General features: G+C 42.0%; 1 protein-coding gene across 4 annotated transcripts in view; it reads left to right on the top strand.

Annotated features, from left to right (window-relative positions):
• The window catches only part of MAP3K13 (mitogen-activated protein kinase kinase kinase 13), a 161,065-nt gene that overhangs the window by 132,185 nt on the left and 9,010 nt on the right, over positions 1-19,870 (top strand). For all 4 annotated transcript variants that reach the window (XM_043473504.1, XM_043473503.1, XM_043473505.1 and 1 more), the window contains 7 exons: positions 860-1,018; positions 1,602-1,710; positions 9,853-9,962; positions 10,728-10,844; positions 11,938-12,075; positions 15,650-16,436; positions 19,172-19,242. In XM_043473504.1, the coding sequence (XP_043329439.1) occupies positions 860-1,018; positions 1,602-1,710; positions 9,853-9,962; positions 10,728-10,844; positions 11,938-12,075; positions 15,650-16,436; positions 19,172-19,242 (1,491 nt within the window). The remainder of the gene's footprint in view (positions 1-859; positions 1,019-1,601; positions 1,711-9,852; positions 9,963-10,727; positions 10,845-11,937; positions 12,076-15,649; positions 16,437-19,171; positions 19,243-19,870) is intronic.

Raw genomic sequence — 19,870 nt, 5'->3', positions numbered from 1 at the left:
ACTTTGGGATCTTCTGCCAACCATATAGCTTAAAAAAAAAATGGTGTCTTAGGTGCAGTTTTAATTTGCATATCTCTTCTTATAAATAGGGTTGTAGTTTTTTCATATATTTACACACCCATTTGTAATTTCTTATTTACACACTAATCCTTTACTAAGTTTTCTGATATTTTATTCTTATCAACTTATAAGAGTATTTCATATATTAAGGAAATTATTTTCTGTGTATATGAATTACAGATACTTTTCACTTTTGTTGTTTTGCTTATGTTAGAGGGTTTTTCCATGTCAAGATTTTCTTTTAAGCAGTTTGATTTATCAGTCTCTCCTGTTATGACTTCTGGATTTCTTAATTAGAAAAGCTTTCACCACTCTTAAGATTTTTTTTTATTTCCATATGTTCTTTGAGAATTTTTAGGATTTCACTTCTCACATTTAAATCTTTGATGCATTTGGAATTTATCTTAGTGTAAGATAAAGTGTAGATTTAATTTTTTCCCCAGTTGTCCCAACAGTATTTATTGAATAACCAATTTTTCCCTACTGGTTTAAGATGTAACGTCCATCATGTATTCAATTCCTTTATGTATTTGGTCTATTTCTAGATTTCTGTTCCTTTCCATTACCCTAGCTGATTATTCATCACCACTGTTAATTACTGAAGCGTTGTAGTATGTTTTAATATCTGATAATATTTGTTACCCTTCATTAATTTTCTTTTTTAGAGTTTTCCTGGCTGTTTCTGTTTTTCTATAGCAATATTAGAGTTTTATGTTTTTGATTGAAAATTACTAAATAACTAAAATACAAATCAGTCTTTCTGAAATGTCTTCTGTGCTTGTTCCTGGGGCTGCTATAGGTCTTTTGGAGTGGTGCTTTGGGAGCTGCTCACAGGGGAGATTCCGTACAAAGATGTAGACTCTTCAGCCATTATTTGGGGGGTTGGAAGCAATAGCCTACACCTTCCAGTTCCTTCCACTTGCCCTGATGGATTCAAAATCCTTATGAAGCAGACATGGTAAGAAATATGTTTCTCCCAACATTCTCTTCTACCTTCTTCCTCAAAACTATATATAAAACTTCTCTAAACCATATTTAAAACAGCAGGGACGTCTCTAACATGTATTTGGAATGAATAACTTAACTTTGTATAAAGTCTAGGAGCCTTGGAATTTGAGAACTTTGTATTCACATACCAGTTCTACCCTTTTCTATCTGTGTAATTTGTAGCATGTCGTCCAAGTAGCAATTTTCTCACTTGTGAAATGGGGATAGTATGATTAATTAAAAATTATAAATAAAGAATTTGGTCTGATATCTTGAAGCAGTAGGCCTTAGTAAATGATAGCTATCACCACTTTGCCAGTCCTCAGGGATCATTATTATCAAACAGATTCTAGAGATTTCTAGCTCGTCATTAGAGGCATCTCATAATTACATTTTCCTTTTGTTTTTCAGTACATCAAAACTGCCTGAGATATAGCCACACATGGAGTCAGAAATGTTTTTTTTTTTTGTAAAGTAGAATAAAATGTTTACCCTCCTGGATACAACTTCTGAAATGCACAAGCTGTTTTTTTGTTTTTTTTTTTAACTTTTAGGCAGAGTAAACCTCGCAACCGACCTTCTTTTCGGCAGACACTCATGCATTTGGACATCGCGTCTGCAGATGTACTTGCCACCCCACAAGAAACTTACTTCAAGTCTCAGGTAAGTCTGGAAACTCCTCCAGGTCCTGCTAAACAAACAGGGAACTCTCAATGAGAAGCAGTAGCCCCTAGAAGAGGGCATTTTGATTCTTAGAACAATTACATAACTCGACTCATTGTGAAACAATAATGATGATTATTATAAACATCATACATACAACTTTGGAGTTTTTTTAACATTTTGGAGTTTTGGAGGGTTTTTAAGCACTTAACATATGTGAATTCTCTTATTTGAAAATACCTTGTATTAAAATATCATCTTCATAGTGGGTTCTGGTGAAATTGTTGGAGAAAAAAGAGGAAAAGAAGATATGAAAATTGTAGTGTACATGCATTTGAATTAAAATTATTGCTAACTTTCATGAAAGTATTGCTTTCCTTAAAGTTAGAAAAGCTAAAGTAAAGAGGAGGAAAGTTAAAGCCCAGAGCGATTCTGTGATAGAATTAGGCCCAGGAGAACCTTTTCTCTAACCTTTTCACTTAGTAGCACCAAATAAAGTATAATTTAATGTATCTGTTAGCCTTTACTGCAAAACGTACGGCTTAACACAGTACGCTGTTATTGAGCTCATGATTCCGTGGGTTGGTTATTTGTGCTGGGTGGTTCCTCAGCTGGCCTTGCCGAGGCTCACTCACATGTCTGCAGTCAGTTGCCAGATCTGCTGGGAGGCTGGCTGGTTCCAGATGGCCTCATTCACTAGTCCCACCTTGGCTGGCTGTTAGCTCAAGCACCTCAGTTTTCCTCCATGTGGCCCTTCATCCTTCAACAGGCAAACTTGGGCTTGTTCACATGGTCTTCTCAAGGTAACAAATGCAGCAGGAGAGCAAGCCCCAGTGCACAGGTGATTTTCTAGCCTGGGTGCATTGTAGTTGCCAGTGTCTCATTGGCCAATGCAAGTCACAGGCTAACCCAGATTGAGAAATAGACTTCACCTCCTGATAGTTGCATTAGTGATAAGTGTGTGACCATTAAATAAAAATACTATAAATGGCATAAGGGCCAGTGGTCTACCACTGTCTATTTGGATAGGGAGTTGTGGGGCGAAATCTTTATATGTGAGGTTCTTACCCCGCCCAGACCCAGGCTACGGCAATAGGAGTAAAATAGGATGAAAACAGGAGGAAACTATGGCTTCTGAAATAAATGTGATGATCTTAAATTATAGCTTTATGCTTGTAGAATTTAACTATAGTATTGTCCAATTTTTTCTCGAATAGTTTCGTCTCACTTTCTAAAATAAATTTTTGCAAAATGAATTCCATCTCTACATTAACTTCCAGTATCATTTCAAAAGATTCATTATCAGGGAAGACATTTTGTTACCAATTAGTGTCTCTATCTACTTCTGATAGCCCCCAACTCCACTGGGTGATGCATTTACCTACCAGGAAAGTGTGCTTTGAAAGCAAACTGGACTGGGAGGGGCATCATCACTGGGAGTTAAAAAAGGCCCAAATATGCTTTATTAACTGGCTTAACCAGAGGCTTGGGGCATATGCTTCTCTGGTGTCTGAGAAGCAGAGAGATACTCCACCCATCAGATATTGGGAATATCTTAACTTAAGGCTCAAGGTTTTCCAAGGAATAATAAATCAGAGACTTTTCCTCTGTTTCCCAAAGTTCTAACATATTCTCTGTGACCACAAACTTAGCTCTCCCCACACCATGTCTTTGAATAGTCTGGCTTGTCCCTAGAGTTTTTTAGTGTTTCTGAGGAATTATTATGTAAGTAAAGTATTTTATTTTAGAGAAAATGAGAGGATAACTTCATGACATTTCCTATGTTCTTTGATACTCATTCAGGTAAATTCCCTTAGAACTGTTAAAACTATTACCTACCTATACAAATACATGTATGTATTGGTTACTGGATTAGATATCTTTCAAATATTTCCTTATGTTAAGAAAAAGACTTAAGCCCTTTGTGGAACGAAAGAGAATAATAATGAGTGTGTGTTTGTGTTAGTCGCTCAGTTCTGTCTGACTCTTTGTGACCCCATGGTCTGTAGCCCACCAGGCTCTTCTGTCCATGGAATTCTCCAAGCAAGAATACTGGAGTGGGTAGCCATTCCCTTCTCCAGGGTATCTTCCCAACCCAGGAATTGAACCCAGGTCTCCCAAATGGCAGAGTGATTCTTTACCATCTGAGCCACCAGGGAAGCCCATAATAATGAGTACTCTCTAGAAAATTTTTCAGACTTTAGGATACAATATCAATCACAGCTTTGTTTCCTTTACAAGAAAACTCTATGTACCATAATTTTGAAAAGCAATTTTCATGAGAGTACTAAATCACAAGTCATTGACAGTACGACTGTACGTATTGGGAAAACATCAAATTCTAAACAGACTTTACTTGTGTGCTCCCAGAATATCTCTTCTGAAGCCAGGGCCACACTTTCTAAGTACCCAACATATGTATAACACTGTGTAGTACCCACAGTCGGTATCCTCACTTGTATAAACTCACTTTTATTAATCTATGCAGCATTAAAATTGAACTTAGAGAAGGTTTTGTTAGAGCAAGAATTTGAAAAGAGAGGAAGGGGAGAAGGAATGGAAAGGGAAAACAGTGCATAGGACATGTTTTAATATTCATAAATTCTACCACCTTTTTCTCCCAGTGTAAAATTTTACCTCTCTTTAAATAGTTCAAAATACCCTTGCTAGTTCCTAGAATTTTTCAGTTATTTACAAGCTGATTTGTTAGGGTGTGAAATTCAGACCATCTCTGGCTAATGATAATAAAGTATTTATGAACTAATGAGGGAGGTACTGGGAAAAGTAACAGATTTTGAGCATAAATCCCTGTCCTGTGACCTTGGATAAGTCATTAAACTTCCATAAACCTCAGCTAACTCATCTAAACAGTGAAGATAACCATGTTTTCCCTTCTTTGTGGAGTTTTGATGATGAGCAGATAAGATAATAAACATGCAAGTGCACATAAACTGTAGAGAGTTGTTTGATTGCAAGATGTTATTATTCATCTCCCACAAAGCTATAAAGATGAAGCCTTCTTTGAGGTTGTATGTTCTGGGTGCTTTTTCTGATGAACTCCTGAGATGGATAAGAATGGCAACTAGGGAACTCCTATTAATTGTGTTTTGACAAATTATCCTCCCACAATGGGCAAGAACTAGTTTTTTAGCACATAGTTTTGCTTATTGATAGCCCTCTTGCACCTGAGGCCTTGCCTCCTACCTGCTGCCAGAATTCTCTCTGCATCAGTCATCAACCAATAGTTGTTTAGCTGCTGGTCGCCACCTTCCCCCCAAACTATCAGTCAAGGGTGCTGCCAAGAACCCAGCTGATGTCTTCCTGAGAGAACATGCTTCATCTGTTTCTCATCAACAGCACTTGTATAAAGAAGCAGCATATATAGAATAGATGAACAAAGCAAACAATTTCAGTACAATATTAGATTCTGCCAAAGATATTGCTTCATTCCTGGACAATAAGCCATTTCTCCGAGTAGACAATTATTGCTCCTGGTGTTCAATTACATTTGATAGACGTCTTTAGAGGACATTTTAGCCTGGTCCCAGATCCCAGCTGCTAGGTGCATCTTGTGTCCTGCTTCCGAGCTCTTCTACAGCCCTCTGTCTTTGCACCATTTTGAGTGCCACTGTTTTTGTTGTTGTTCAGTCACTAAGTCATGTCTGACTCTTTGTGACCCCATGGACTGCAGCGCACCAGGCTTCCCTGTCCTTCACTATCTCTCAGAGTTTGCTCAAATTTATGTCCAGTGATGCTATCTAACCATTTCATCCTCTGCCACCCTCTTCTTTGCCTTCTTTCCCAGCAGGGTCTTTTCTAATAGGTTGACTCTTCACATCAGGTGGCCAGAGTATTGGAGCTTCAGCATCAGTCCTTCCAATGAATATTCAGGGTTGATTTTCTTTAGGCTTGAGTGGTTTGATCTCCTTGCTACCCAAGGGACTCTCAAGAGTCTTCCCAGCTCCCCAATTTGAAGGCATCAATTCTTCTGTGCTCAGCCTCCTTTATGATCCAACTCTCACATCCATACATGACTACTAGAAAAACCATAGCTTTGACTATATGGACCTTTGTTCACAAAGTGATGTCTCTGCTTTTTAATATGCTGCCTAGGTTTGTCATAGTTTTTCTTCCAAGGAGCAACTGTAATGTCGTGACTACCCAGTGCCACTGTGACCTCCCAGAAACTCCAGGGCTGCGAGTTGCAGAGACAGATAGCTCATTAGAGGGATAGACTGTTCTGCCTTAAGAGTAATTTAATCATGAGCAAGTAGGTCCTAGAAACAGGCTGGTGCTCACCTAGGGAGGCAACAAGGAGGACTCATGCACTCATCAAGAGTTAAGACCTTTCTGACTCAGAATCTAAGATTTCCTACTACTTATAGCCCCTCAACATCCTGCTTCTTCATTTCTCATAACTAAGCTTCTTTTTTCTTTACTTTATAAAAATCGTGGTAAAAGATATTATAAAATTTGCTATTTTAACAATTTTAAAATGTACAATTCAGTGGCAGAAATCACATTCCAGTGTTATAAAACTATCACCATTTTCTATTTTCAAAATTTCTCATTACCTCATTAAGCAGTAACTTCTCACTCTACTCCCTACAGCCCCTGGAAATCTCTGTTCTGCTTTCTGTTTCTATGAATTTGCCTACTCTAGATATTTCATTGAAGTAGAATCATACGATAGTTGTCTTTCTTTGGTTTGTTTCATTTAGTGTGTCTTCAAGGCTCATCTATGTTGTAGCGTGTGACAAATTCATCCCTTCTTTGATTCAGTACTATTCATGACTGAATAGTATTCTGTTGTATGGATATCATCTATCTTATTTATCCATTCATATATTAATTCAACTTCATTTTGACACCTGTTATGAGAGAGAAGAGGAGCAAGGTATGGGTACAAGAGCTTCAGTGAACTGATTAAATAACTGAGAAGACAAAAACTTGCTAAATGTTGCAGCCTTCCCCAGGCCTTACCTGTGATATGAAGAGGATTCCATTCATGATAATAACCCAAATTTCACTGTATTTTTCCCTTACCTGCCTACTGGACTTATGTACCTTGTGAAACACTCCCTACTCCCTCCCTCCACTCTACATGTAATTTGGGGGAATCCCCAGTAAAGAGGGGGGATCTCAGATAGCCTCGTATTAATGTCTGCCCTCCTTTCCTTGTGGCTTCCCTGGTGGCTCAGACTGTAAAGAATCCGTCTGCTATGCAGGAGATCTGGGTTCGACCGCTGGGTCAGGAAGATCCTCTGGAGGAGGAAATGGAAACCCACTCCAGTATTCTTGCCTGGAGAATCCCATGGACAGAGGAGCCTGGTGGGCTACAGTCCGTGGGATCACAAAGAGTCAGACACGACTGAGCAACTAACACACACGTACTTTCCACTGACTCTGGCTAGAACAGCAATCTTCCACCTAGCATCTGCTGAGTGTTGCTTTATTGGTTAGTACTGTTTTCTGCTGAGAGACTGTAGTCCCCAGCTGGCATCTATGGCATGCTGCCTTATCCTTAAGGAACTGCCGTCACCCACCAGGAGCTGCTATTTTTTTGCAGTAACTAAAGCCGTGGGTTTCTCCAGATTCCAAACTTGCGCATTGTTGTGCTTATGCAATGAACTGGTCCTTTCCCTGTTGAGTTACATTTTGTTACAGGTCACATAATAGTGCTAGTTATGGCCCAAGGTTTTGTTGGTATTTTAGTGAAACAGTGGGAAATGCCTCTCCACTCCCAGAGGCACAACAGGACTCCTCCTTCCCTGGTGTTTTCTCTCAGAGACTCCTTAATCTCTGTGCAAACTGACTTCAGCCTGCCCACCTCCATTTCTTAGATATGCCCAGACATCTCTAAATTGCAGATTAAGTGCAAATTGGAACTCCTATTACATAAAGATTCTAAGTATATGTGATGGAACTCCAAAATTAACATCTACCTGTAACACAATGCCTTTGAGGAAAACACTTTATTATTAATCAGTACTTGGTATTTTCCCACAAAGGGAACTTCTTTTGGGGAAATCTACTTTAATAAGTTTCAATCTTGAGAGGATTGTCTTTTAAGTTTCACATTCCATGAGCCAGGTGTCTGGAGGTTTATTTCCTCTAGAATTTAAAAAACCTGATCTGTGATATCTGATTCCTCACCACTAGAGGGAGATATTCTTGGTCCATGTTAAAGTGTCAGGATCCACTGACATGATTTTCACAAAAGAGGTTGCTTTAAAACCCACCCTTGGCCCCCTCCCTTATCCGTTTTAGGTCCAACCACCCTTGATTATCAGTCTTTGGCCTCTTAAAACTCATATACTCTTGCTCCTTGTGACTTTAATCTGATGGCTGAGAGAACAGCATTACCTGGGCTCAACCAAACCTGTGTTTACTGCTTGGATGCTACTTAGCAACTAAACCACCACCATCACCACTGTCAAAGACTGTTGCCAAACAATAGGCAGCACATTCTAGATCTTGGCTTTTTGATGACATTGCTTGGCAGATTTGGTGCCAGAAAATCAACTGACAGAAATCGCTTCCCAATGGTCAGTCAACATGTGTATATATATATATATATATATATGAAAATCTAACATATTATAAACAGATAAGCAGAATGAACACTTTCTAAATAATTGTAATATAATTTCTTCTATAAAAATAAATGAGAAACAGCAAATCTGGGGAGAAAGCTTCTCTAATTTCACAATTACTTAAGTATAACTTCTTCCAGGGTCTAGAGAGATCATTTTTTAACATGAATCTTAAAAGGATAGAAGAGCTGTGGAAGACAATACAGTTAGAAACATTTAGTTACATATTTAGCCTTCACTGGAAATTATTTTAAGTTATCTCATTAGCTTCTTGGAATAGTAGTGTATACATAATTTGAGGAAGGTTCTCCTTTAGCTGTTTTTTCTAGAAATGGTCTGTAGACTATATTCCTGCAGAGATTTTCCTTCCTCCTAAAATTTAGATGAAATTAGTCTGAAACACCATGCCTTATGGAAAAGTCCAGTGTCCTTTTTAATACTTTTGTGAACTTCTGGGAGATTTATAATTACACGGACATTTTGGCTCTGGTTTCTAGACCCCCATCCCTGCCTTCTTTTGGTTGTTACTTTATCTTTGTCCTGTCATTGACCCAAAGATGCAGTTCAGTACCTTACTTTATTTTTTTTTTTTAAAAGCAAAACCAAATAAATACAGTCATCCAAAGTCAAGGTGAATGTCAGAGGCTTTACTAAAGATTTAGGAAATTGGAAGAGGCTTACATTTTGAACAACTCAAATCACATATTAGATACCCATTGCTCTCCTAAATTTTTTTCCAGACTACTAAATTCTTTGACCATGCTCTTTCTCCTCCTTCTCCTTCCCTCTTTTCTTTCTCACTCCCAAATTCCTATATGCATGCATGCATGTTCAGTCACTTTAGTCATGTCCAACTCTTTGCAGCCCCATGGACTGTAAGCCCTCCAGACTCCTCTGTCCATGGGATTCTCCAGGCAAGAATACTGGAGTGAGTTGCCATGCCCTCCTCCAGGGGATCTTCCCAACTCAGGGATCAAACCCACATCTCTTAACATCTCCTACATTAGCAGGCAGGTTCTTTATCACTAGCGCCACCTGAGAAGCCCACAGATTCCTGTATAAGTCCCCATATTTTTATCCCCTTCTGTTGTTCATGCCTCTTGGATCTTCTATACTAAATATTTTCTCAAGATATTTTTGTAAACAAAGCCCAGGAGGAATTCTGGTCCATTGTAAAAATGTTCATATTCTGACACATGCTTGTACATATGGATATCAGAACTGTTCTTTCTAGCCAGGCTTTCTCCACCACAATCTTGACTTAAATCTGAGCTGCTTTATTCCAGAGATGATGGCTAGCATGCCAGCTGTAATGTTTCTTGGGCCCAAGACAGCATCGAGTATTGGACTAAACACAGAAAATAGGGTGAAGACTTGGGTAGGGTGTACAGATACATTAATGTGAGATAGTTTACTATTGCACATCTATAAGGCTCTTCGGTATAATCATATGGGGTGGGTGGGGGGAAGTCTTATACAGGGTCCTATGGTTATATCAAGGATTAAAACTCCTGGAGTTAACAAAACCTAATTTGTCCTCCCCTAGGCTGAATGGAGAGAAGAAGTGAAAAAGCACTTTGAGAAGATCAAGAGTGAAGGAACCTGTATCCACCGATTAGATGAAGAACTTATTCGAAGGCGCAGAGAAGAGCTCAGGTCAGCCGACCTCTCCTACTTCCCTTCTTCTTATTCCCAGGTCTTCAGATATTTAATAGGAACCCTTGCAGTGAATCATTTCATCTCCTACACACCTGTCACCTCTGCTGGTTATTGTTATTTTCTTTAAAAGTTGCCCTGAAAGTCGGTCCTCCTTTGTATCATGTATCACTTTTTTACTGTCTCCCTGCACCTCTGTTATCTTCCTTTATCGTATCTCTGCAACACAGATCCCTGGAGCAATGCTATTTGTTTATTCAGTTGCTGCCCTAGGTAACATGAAAGATCAGAAATTTATAAGAGGTAGTCTCTGACCCCAAGATGCTTATAATCTATTAAGGGATAGAACACATATAACCACTAGATTAGATAAGATCTATACCATGGATAAGTAAAAATGAGGGATTATCGTTTTAGCTTTAACTGCATATTTTCCTTAACATGTAGCATATTCTTATTAAGATATTGCCAAACAGTGCATGGACAAAGGCTATAAATTATACATAAATTGCACTCAGATTTTACCTCCTGGCTATTCTGTATGAGTGGATATGGCCCTTAACAATCAACTAAGTGGCAAACTTGGACTTCTCATCTCCCACTCCACCTTGTCTGAGTCACTGCATCAGACACGCGAGCCTTAAATTTAGAGGGCCCTTGGGCAAGTGCTTTTAAGATAAACCATCCTGTTCTTATTCCATTAGAGCTGACCCTGGCTCTCCCCCACATTGATTAGCTTCACTGCTCCTGTGTTTTCTTTGATAGGCATGCTTTGGATATTCGTGAGCACTACGAGAGGAAACTTGAGCGGGCTAATAATTTGTACATGGAACTGAGTGCCATCATGCTGCAGCTAGAGATGCGGGAGAAGGAGCTCATCAAGTACGTACCTGGACCACTGTTTGTTCTGATTGATTTGGGTCTATCAGTCGGCCAAGATGTAATACTCGTCCAGGTTCAGTCAGTTCAGTTCAGTTCAGTCGCTCAGTCGTGTCCAACTCTTTGTGACCCCATGAATCACAGCACGCCAGGCCTCCCTGTCCATCACCAACTCCCGGAGCTTACTCAAACTCATGTCCATTAGGTTGGTGATGCCGTCCAGCCATCTCATCCTCTGTCGTCCCCTTCTCCTCCTGCCCCCAATCCCTCCCAGCATCAGGGTCTTTTCCAATGAGTCAACTCTTTGCATGAGGTGGCCAAAGTATTGGAGTTTCAGCTTCAGCATCAGTCCTTCCAATGAACACCCAGGACTGATCTCCTTTAGGATGGACTGGTTGTCCAGGTTACTGCTACTCAAAACTGGTGACTGTGTTATTCATCCACCCAACATTGCTTGGGGGATGTTCCAGGCACAGGTCCCTGCCCTGGTGGGGCTCAATTTGAGTGGAGCTGGTTCTAGGGGACCGTGCACTTTGCAGTTTCAACCTGCCTAGTGGCTCAGGGAAGGGGGGTCTTCATTTCAGGAGGAGCTTGGTGTGGATGAGTGGGAGCTTACCATCCCCTAGGGAAGAAAAGCAACTGCTGCAGACAGTTCAGTGTTTTCCTGAGAATGGCAAGAAACTCTGGGGTCCTGACTAATAGCAGCTCCTGAAAATAAGTAGGACTTCAACCTTTGCTTGGTATCTCATAAGGCGTGTCAGGGGAAGGGAAGGTTGGCCTCCGAGTCCCATCTGCAAGCTGAAGAAAAAAAATGAAGTCAGGTTAGTCTGAATTTAGTTTTGTTTTTTCTTCCTTTTAACCTGAAGAGCAGCCTTATTATTCAGATAACCTATATCTGTTAAGTGTGGCCAGACTCTGTGGGTGGAATAAACCTGTGAAAACATTCTGCCCACCTTTTCTGTCTGGGGTGACTGGTGGTGGTGGTTTAGTCACCAAGTCGTGTCTGACTCTTGTGACCCCATGGACTGGAGCCTGCCAGGCTTCTCCAGGATTCTCCAGGCAAGACTGAGATGTGGCCTTTTCTTTCATTCTTCAGGCGTGAGCAGGCCGTGGAGAAGAAGTATCCTGGGACCTACAAACGACATCCTGTCCGTCCAATAATCCACCCCAATGCCATGGAGAAGCTCATGAAGAGGAAAGGCATGCCTCACAGACCTGGGATGCAGGCCAAGCGGTGAGCATCTATACTGACACTATTCAGATAAGTGGGGAAATATTCCCCTAAAATACATTATCAGATGATGGTGAGTGTGGCCACATGGCATTGCCTCTGGATACAGAGTAGGGAAGTGGGAGAGAGTGTGTCCTGGACTCCCGGAATCCAGTTATCACTTTCTAAGGCATCAATATTTATTAACTTAGCATGGAACAGTGAAGAGAAATGAAGTGAGGGCCAGACTCCCCCAGGAAGGGTGCTGTCCCGGGAGCTTCAGTGGCAGTGACCCTTCCAGGGGCCTGGAGTGGACGGGTGGCTCGTCCACGCCTCCCGCCCCGGGTGTGACGGCGGGGCGAGGGCCCGGAGGATGACTGCACCTCCATCCATCCAGACTCTGCCATTAGTCCTAACTGTGCCTTACTTGCCTTTCCCCAGCTGCTCCACAGGCGAGCACAGGGCCTGGGGCAGAGGGTCACCACGGAGGAGGCTGAGGGGCCCGCCTGGCTCCTCACTGCCACGACGGGGCAACCTCTTTACCACATCGAGTTTGTTGGGTAAACTATTAAAACAGCTTGCTTTCACAGAAAAAAAAAAAAGAAGTGGGGGCCAGACAGGCCTGGATTCAAATCCTATTATAAGCTGTATGATTTGGAATATGTCGGTTGATCTCTCTCAATGCCATGGGTAAAATGGTGTACTTTCCTTTTCTTTTCTTGACCCCCTAGTGCACAGAATAGAGTTCTCTATAATATGCATCATGGGTCTGTGTATGTCCCACTTTTATTTATTCATTTAGTTAGTTCCTTTTAATAATGTAATAAGTGCCTGTAAATCCACCACCAAGACAAAAGAAGGCACTTTGATAATTACCTATATTTAATCATCTAGTTCCCCTCATCCCACTCCTGTGTGGAACTTTTGTGAGGTTTAAATAAGACAGTGTGTGAAATCACCTAGGAAACCACAGTTGTTAAAAAAGTTTTTAAAATTTTTTCAAGATTCCCTTTCCCCTAATTAAAACACATTTTCCTTGCTAGTTTAATGTTAGAATGCTCTTCTAGTCAGTTTTTTAAGTCACTCTCTGCTAGAGGAATTCCTCCCAATGAATGGAGTGGTGACCCAATCCTAAATTAATGAAAAAGAAAGAAATGTGCCTTAATCTGGGTGTAAACCTATCAGTGAGATTGGGATAAATGCAGTAAGAATAAAGGTAGTGAGAAAATGCAAACCAAGCATGTATTTTAAGACTTTCAGAACAGTGACCATCCCAGCACAGCCTGACTAATATGACTCTAAACCACTGAGGGATAACTACATGGATTAATCCCAGCTTTGCTTTTACTTACCACGCCTGACCATCTTCTGGTAAGCTCTAGAGAAATTGTTTTCAGTTGGCACCTAGCAAACCCCACGAGGAATCCCACCACCTCCCTTCTTTTGGTATAGAACTAGGCACAGCCTTCACCTGCTGGCTCTTCTCTGCAGTCTGCCAACAGCTAAAACACCAAGCACTTTGGGAGAAAGTAGTGCTGTTTCATTTTTCACAGTATGAGCTCATGTTTACTTTTATTTCAGTTGTGAGAAACGTGTTTGAAAGTTTGACAGCACCAGTAGATGCTTAGTCGATGAGCTGCACTTGTCTAGAAAGGCAACTCAGAGTGGGTACTAGAGCTGCAGAGAGTTCTATTGATTGCATTTTGAAGGATTTATGTTTCAGATTATTTGGACAGTCCAGCGATTATCAAGTCAGCAGACCAGTGCCCTCTGAGGCGATCAGAGAGGAGAAACCATCCACTATCTTTTAGCCTCAGTTTGTGTTTAGTTAGGGACAGAAAAAGATGAACAATGATGGGTCCACCAAGCCCATCACAATTGAGTATAGTCTAATAAGATAGTTTAAATGCCTCATAACATGGAGAAGCTTGGAATGGGGAGAGAACTGTTCCTTGGCGTCCAAAGACTTGGCTTCAAGCTGTGAGTTCTACCATTTCCTAGCTTTGTGATGGACACAAGCCAACTAACCTCTCTGATCCCTCGGTGCTCTCATCTGTAAAATGGGTATTGCAATAGTAGGAAGGTGGTATTTTGTATATTGTGAAGTGCTTTGTAAACTTGGAAGTGCTATATCAGTGTTATTCTGTGATTTTGCACTGCCAGGTTGAGCAGCCTTCACCTGTCTTAGGACACTTTCACCTAAGTTCTCTATTAGTTCCTGCCATAACCAGTTACTGTGTAAATATTGATAGATGCCCTCACTGGGCCTTGGAGGGCTCTCTTTCCTCAGTAGAGAGCCCCAAAACCTCCCCAGATGCTGTCTGGGGCACAGGTTGGCCAACTGACCACAGGGCTGTGAATCTGAGACAGGAAGATGTTGATAACCCCACAGTACCCTATCTACCTCATCATATGCTGATGACACCTGGAACTTCTGTACTAAGACAAGTCTTTAGCTGAACTTCTCCTGGAAGAGAAGAAAAAACCATCTCCTACTGCCTGATGCCTACTGATTTGCTGTGAGGCCTGGTTCTCCAAAATGTGGTCCTCAGTTGAGATCATCTGAAAGCATGTTAGAAAGGCAGGCTTTGAGGTCCCATCCCAGACCTATGCAGTCATTTTAACAAGCTCCCAGGTGATCTGTACATACCTTCAGGCTGTACTCTGACTGTCCAACAAGCCAGACTGGCATTTAGGAGAGACTGTTTGTCTAGATTCTACCAGTAATGAGCTGTGAGACCAGGAGCCAATATAGTCGGGGTTTGGGTTCCTCATCACATAGGATGAAGGCAGGACTGCACCTGCAGTTTCCCTGAAAGGTCTGGGACCCCCTGGGGCCTGAATAGAGGTGTCTTTGAGACCACTGTGAGGGGAGAGAGGATGAGGAGACAGAGCCTTGTTGGGGGTGGCAGGGGCTTCTGCTTTCCTACCTCTCTTCAGTTGTTCTGGGTTTGGGTTTTTTAAGGTGAAATTGACATATACCATTATATTAATTTCAGGTGTGTGGCATAATGATTCAATATATGTGTATATTGCAAAATGATCACCACAATAAGTTCAGTTAACATCCATTACCATACATACAGATTTTTTTCTTGTGATGAGAACTTTTAAGATTTACTCTCCTGTGCATGCATACTTGCATGCTAAATCACTTCAGTTGTGTCCAACTCTTTGTGACCCTGTGGACTATAGCCCACCAGTAGATCCTCTGTCCATGGGATTCCTCAGGCAAGAATACTGTAGTGGGTTGCCATGCCTTCCTCCAGGGCATTTTCCCTACCCAGGAATCAAATCCACATCTCCTGCATTGGCAGGTAGGTTCTTTACCACTAGCATCACCTGGGAAGCCCCATTTACTGTTAGCAACTTTCAAATACACAACAGAGTATTGTTAACCTCGGTTACCACGCTGTTACATCCCATGACTTATTTGTATCATAATTGGAAGTTGGTACTTTTTGATCCCCTTCACCCATATCGCCCACCCCCTAAGTCCCGTCACCCCACCTCTGGCAACCACCAGACCTGGGATACATTTCCTCAAACTTGAATGAGTTTTCATATGTTTAAAGCCAAACCTGTTCTTTCCTTGCAGGCCAGATCTGTTGAGATCTGAAGGCATCCCCAGTGTGGAAGTGGCTCCCACGGCATCCCCTTTATCCGGAAGTCCCAAACTGTCCTCTTCCAGCAGCAAGAGCCGCTATCGGAGCAAACCACGCCACCGGCGCGGGAACAGCCGAGGCAGCCACAGTGACTTTGCGGCCATCTTGAAAAACCAGCCAGCCCAGGAGGATTCACCCCATCCCACTTCCCTCCACCAAGCTGAGCCCCAGTACCCTTCTCCCCAGCACCACAATCCTCTGCAGCAGCAATACCAGCAGCCCCCACCTGCCGCGTCGCAGAGTCACCATCCCAGACTCAACATGCACGGACAGGACATTGCCACCTGCGCCAACAACCTGAGGTACTTTGGCCCCGCGGCAGCCCTGCGGAGCCCACTCAGCAGCCACGCTCAGAGACAGATGCCTGGCTCTAGCCCTGACCTCATCTCCACGGCCATGGCGGCAGATTGTTGGAGAAGTTCTGAGCCTGACAAGGGCCAGGCTGGCCCCTGGGGCTGTTGTCAGGCTGACCCCTATGACCCCTGCCTCCAGTGCAGGCCAGAACAGCATGGGTCCCTAGACGTCCCCTCGGCCGAGCCGGTGGGGAGGAGCCCCAACCTTTTCAAGCCACCAGCACACAATCCCCTCTCAGAAAATGCCCAGGGTCCTAAGAAAATGGAAGAAAATGAATTCAGCGGTTGTCGGTCTGCATCATCCCTTGGCGCCTCTCATCACATCACTCCCCCAGTGCTACCTCGCAAAACAAGGCCACTTCAGAAGGTAAGGTATGATGACACACAGCAGCGGTGTGTCACTGCCTTTGAGGAATGCTGAAGCCTATCATATGCTATGCATTATAGAATGTATATAGAAAGTATGCATTTTGTAAAAGGATGAGATGACAAAAGCCCAAATAGCAATATTTTTGCTTTTAATACTTTCCACACTGCTTAGGTGATAGACTAAAGAATACAACTTCTGAATCAGGGCGATGATTCAAGTACATATAATTTATAAGTAGAAAAATAGCTGTATATTAGGACTACGTAATCAAAATAGGTTGGAATCCACTATCCTAGCCTAGTCCTAAGGACGTTGCAAGAAGGAAGGATCCCATTATAAAACAGATTTGGGAAACAAAACCATCTTTCCTTCCCTCTCGGAGATTCCTAAGTACACGTTTAACAAATCCTAGGCTTTGAGAAATCGTGCAGTAACTTCTTTTAAGCCAGCGTTTCCCTCACCTATTTGACCATACTGCCTTTTAAATATAACATTTATTCATCCCCCATGGAACTCATTTTCTTCCCAGTATATTTTAGAAAAACATCACCTTCATTATTAACCATCAAGACCCAGCCAGTTCTCAGTCACTGAAATCTATTCGTTTCCTCCTCACCCACTGTCTGTGGTTTATTAGCTGGGAGGCCGACTAACTCTCCTACCTTATGTAAGAGCACAAGCTTGGTAGTCAGACAGACCTGAGTTCAAAGCCAGGCTCTTCCACTTAGTACCTTTCTGAGCATCGGTTTCTAATCTATAAAACGGGGCTAGTAGTGGACCCTGCCTCACTGAGTGATGTGAAGATTAAATGAGTTAATACGTAAAGAAGTTAGAATCTGGCATACAACAATATTCCAAAAATATGAGCTCATCTTGCTAATGAGTTAAAAATAACACTATATATGAGAAGTGTTTAGCACACAGAAAACACCCACCCAGTTCTAACCGTCATCTCACATCGTCTTCATTCATTGGGAGTTCTGTTGAAGAAAGTGTCTGAAACGCAGATGAGCGTGTTTTGGTCAACTAGACATTTCCTAGGAAAGAAGCTGAAGCTGAGGGCCACTGTCTCAGCTTTGAGACAGTGCTTCTTCCTCCACACACAATGCTGCTACTTACTGAGCATTCCCAGGGATACATTGTGTTTCAGGTAGTGCAGTGGATTTGGGCTAATTCATTCTCTGCAGCTCTGACCCCTATGGCTAGTAACATATATTTTGGTAGCATCTTTATTGAGATATAATTCACTTACCATACAGTTATCTCATTTAAAGTGTACAACTCAGTTCTTTCTATTCAGAGTTGTGCCGCTATCAGCACAACTGATTTTAGAATCTTTTCATTACCCCCAGAAGAAACCCATCAGCCCACACTCCCCAGTCCACTCCCAAGTAACATGTATCTTTGAACTATCCTGGTGCCATTTTGAGGCATCTGTGGATCTGCAGGCCACGGAACACACCACTCACACATTTGGCCTCCCTAGAACCATGCTCCCACAGGGCAGCTCAACCTCTCTCTGCTGAGATCTGCTCCCAGGAGTGCTCTAGAGGGACCTGCTTGTCTTCACAGGCAGAATAACTCCATCCCTGTCTTTCCTATTCAAAATGCATATCAGGAGACAAATGGATAAAAGTGATAGATTATTAGAACAGACTTTAAAAATAAATTATCCGTCCAACTTCCCTGATGGTCCAGTGGTTAAGACTTAGCCTTCCCACACAGGTGGTGCAGGTTTGATCCCTGGTCAGGGAGTTATGATCCTGCATGCCTCATGGCCAAAAAAAGGAAACATAAACAACAGAAGCAATTGTGTAACAAATTATGCTCAATTTTTGGTACAGTTATTTGGACCCACTTTACTCACCTCCCAAGGGATTGTTGTAATCCTGTGCATCATGGTGTTGTGGTTATTGATGGTTGATCTTAAGTGGGCTGTTCCTGTGCCCTGGAAGGGAAATAGAATCTTCCCTCAAGGGAAGATTGTGTTCTTAGATGAGACACTTATACACCCTTCCAGATCAATCACAGAGCCCAAGCAGTGATGGGGCCTCAGATGTCCCAACCAGAACTCTCTTACCCATGCCTATGTGCTGACTCAGTCGTATGTTAAGTATCTACTTTGTATGCAGTGTTGTGTTAATGGTAGAGAAGGAATACAACAGAACAAGATGGGATCTGACCTTAAATGATGTATGCCTTAGTAGTAGAGATGATGTAAGCATAATAGCTATAATACTAGGGGAAAAGTGATTGTTACATAAAGAGGGGAAGTAGTTGTTGGGCTTTGAAGAACTGAAAGATCACCTCTTGTTGAAGTCTCTATGTCAGAGCCTAGAACCACTAGTGACAGTGGTTACAAGAGAACACCCCCAAATCTAAGACCTCTTCTCTAGTTTCCCCTCCTGATTACTCACCTGTGGACATTCTCATGGAAGCTTCACCTCCCTGAGGGCAAAGATAACCCAGCCTCACCCAGTTCTATACATCCTCCAGCATCTAGTGCAAGGCCTAGATGGATACCCAGGGAAAGTTGCTATATGAATGAATGAAGAGGTATACTTTTAAAAATGACACTTAGCAAGCTACCTCTCGGTGCCTCTGATGATAATTAAATCTTTTACAGGGTCTCTGTGTGCATATGTGTGTGTGTGTGTGTGTGTGTGTGTGTGTGTGTGTGTGTGTGAATGTAAGAAAGAGATATAAGACTCTTTTCTCCTTGTTCTTCTCAGAGTGGAGATGACTCCTCTGAAGAGGAAGAAGGGGAAGTAGATAGTGAAGTTGAATTTCCACGAAGACAGAGGTAAAACCAATAACCCATGTGATTGCTCTCAGTGTAAGCAGGAAGAATCCTGAGTTTGCCATACCTCCAGTTCCACAACAGGCCACTTTCTAATAGCAGCTCATAGGCAAGTTTGGACCCAGTGTTCATGGTTTCCTGTTGGCCATTTTGGTAGCTGGCTATGCACTGCAGATCCTAGTTTATCCAAATTCACTAGATAAGAACTGAAAAATGGGGAAAATGAATATGACTCAAGGTTATAATTGAGAATCTAGTGAGCAGTTTATGAGAAATGGCTGTGCTGTCTTATGGGTAATTTTATTGGTTTCTAGTGTACGTCCTTGTATTAGTCTGCCCAGGCTGCTGTAACAAAATACCACACATTAGGTGGCTTAAACAAAAGAAATTTATTTCTCCCAATTCTGGAGCTGGGAAGCCCAAGATTGCTGGTGAAACCTCTGTTCCTGGCTTGCAGACAGCAGCCTTCCTGCTATGTCCTCACATGGTAGGGGAGAGAGAAAGAGCATGAGAGATCTTCATCTTCTTATAAGGCCACAGTCCTATCAGATTAGGGCCCCACCCATATAACCTCATTTAACCTTAATGAAATGACCGAGCACATACGCACACCTCCTAAAGATCCCATCTT

The sequence above is a fragment of the Cervus canadensis genome, chromosome 7, assembly GCF_019320065.1.
Source record: "Cervus canadensis isolate Bull #8, Minnesota chromosome 7, ASM1932006v1, whole genome shotgun sequence".
NCBI classification, from domain to species: domain Eukaryota; kingdom Metazoa; phylum Chordata; class Mammalia; order Artiodactyla; family Cervidae; genus Cervus; species Cervus canadensis.
The sequence above is the reverse complement of the archived record's forward strand: the minus strand, read 5'-3'. Positions and strand labels throughout refer to the sequence as shown.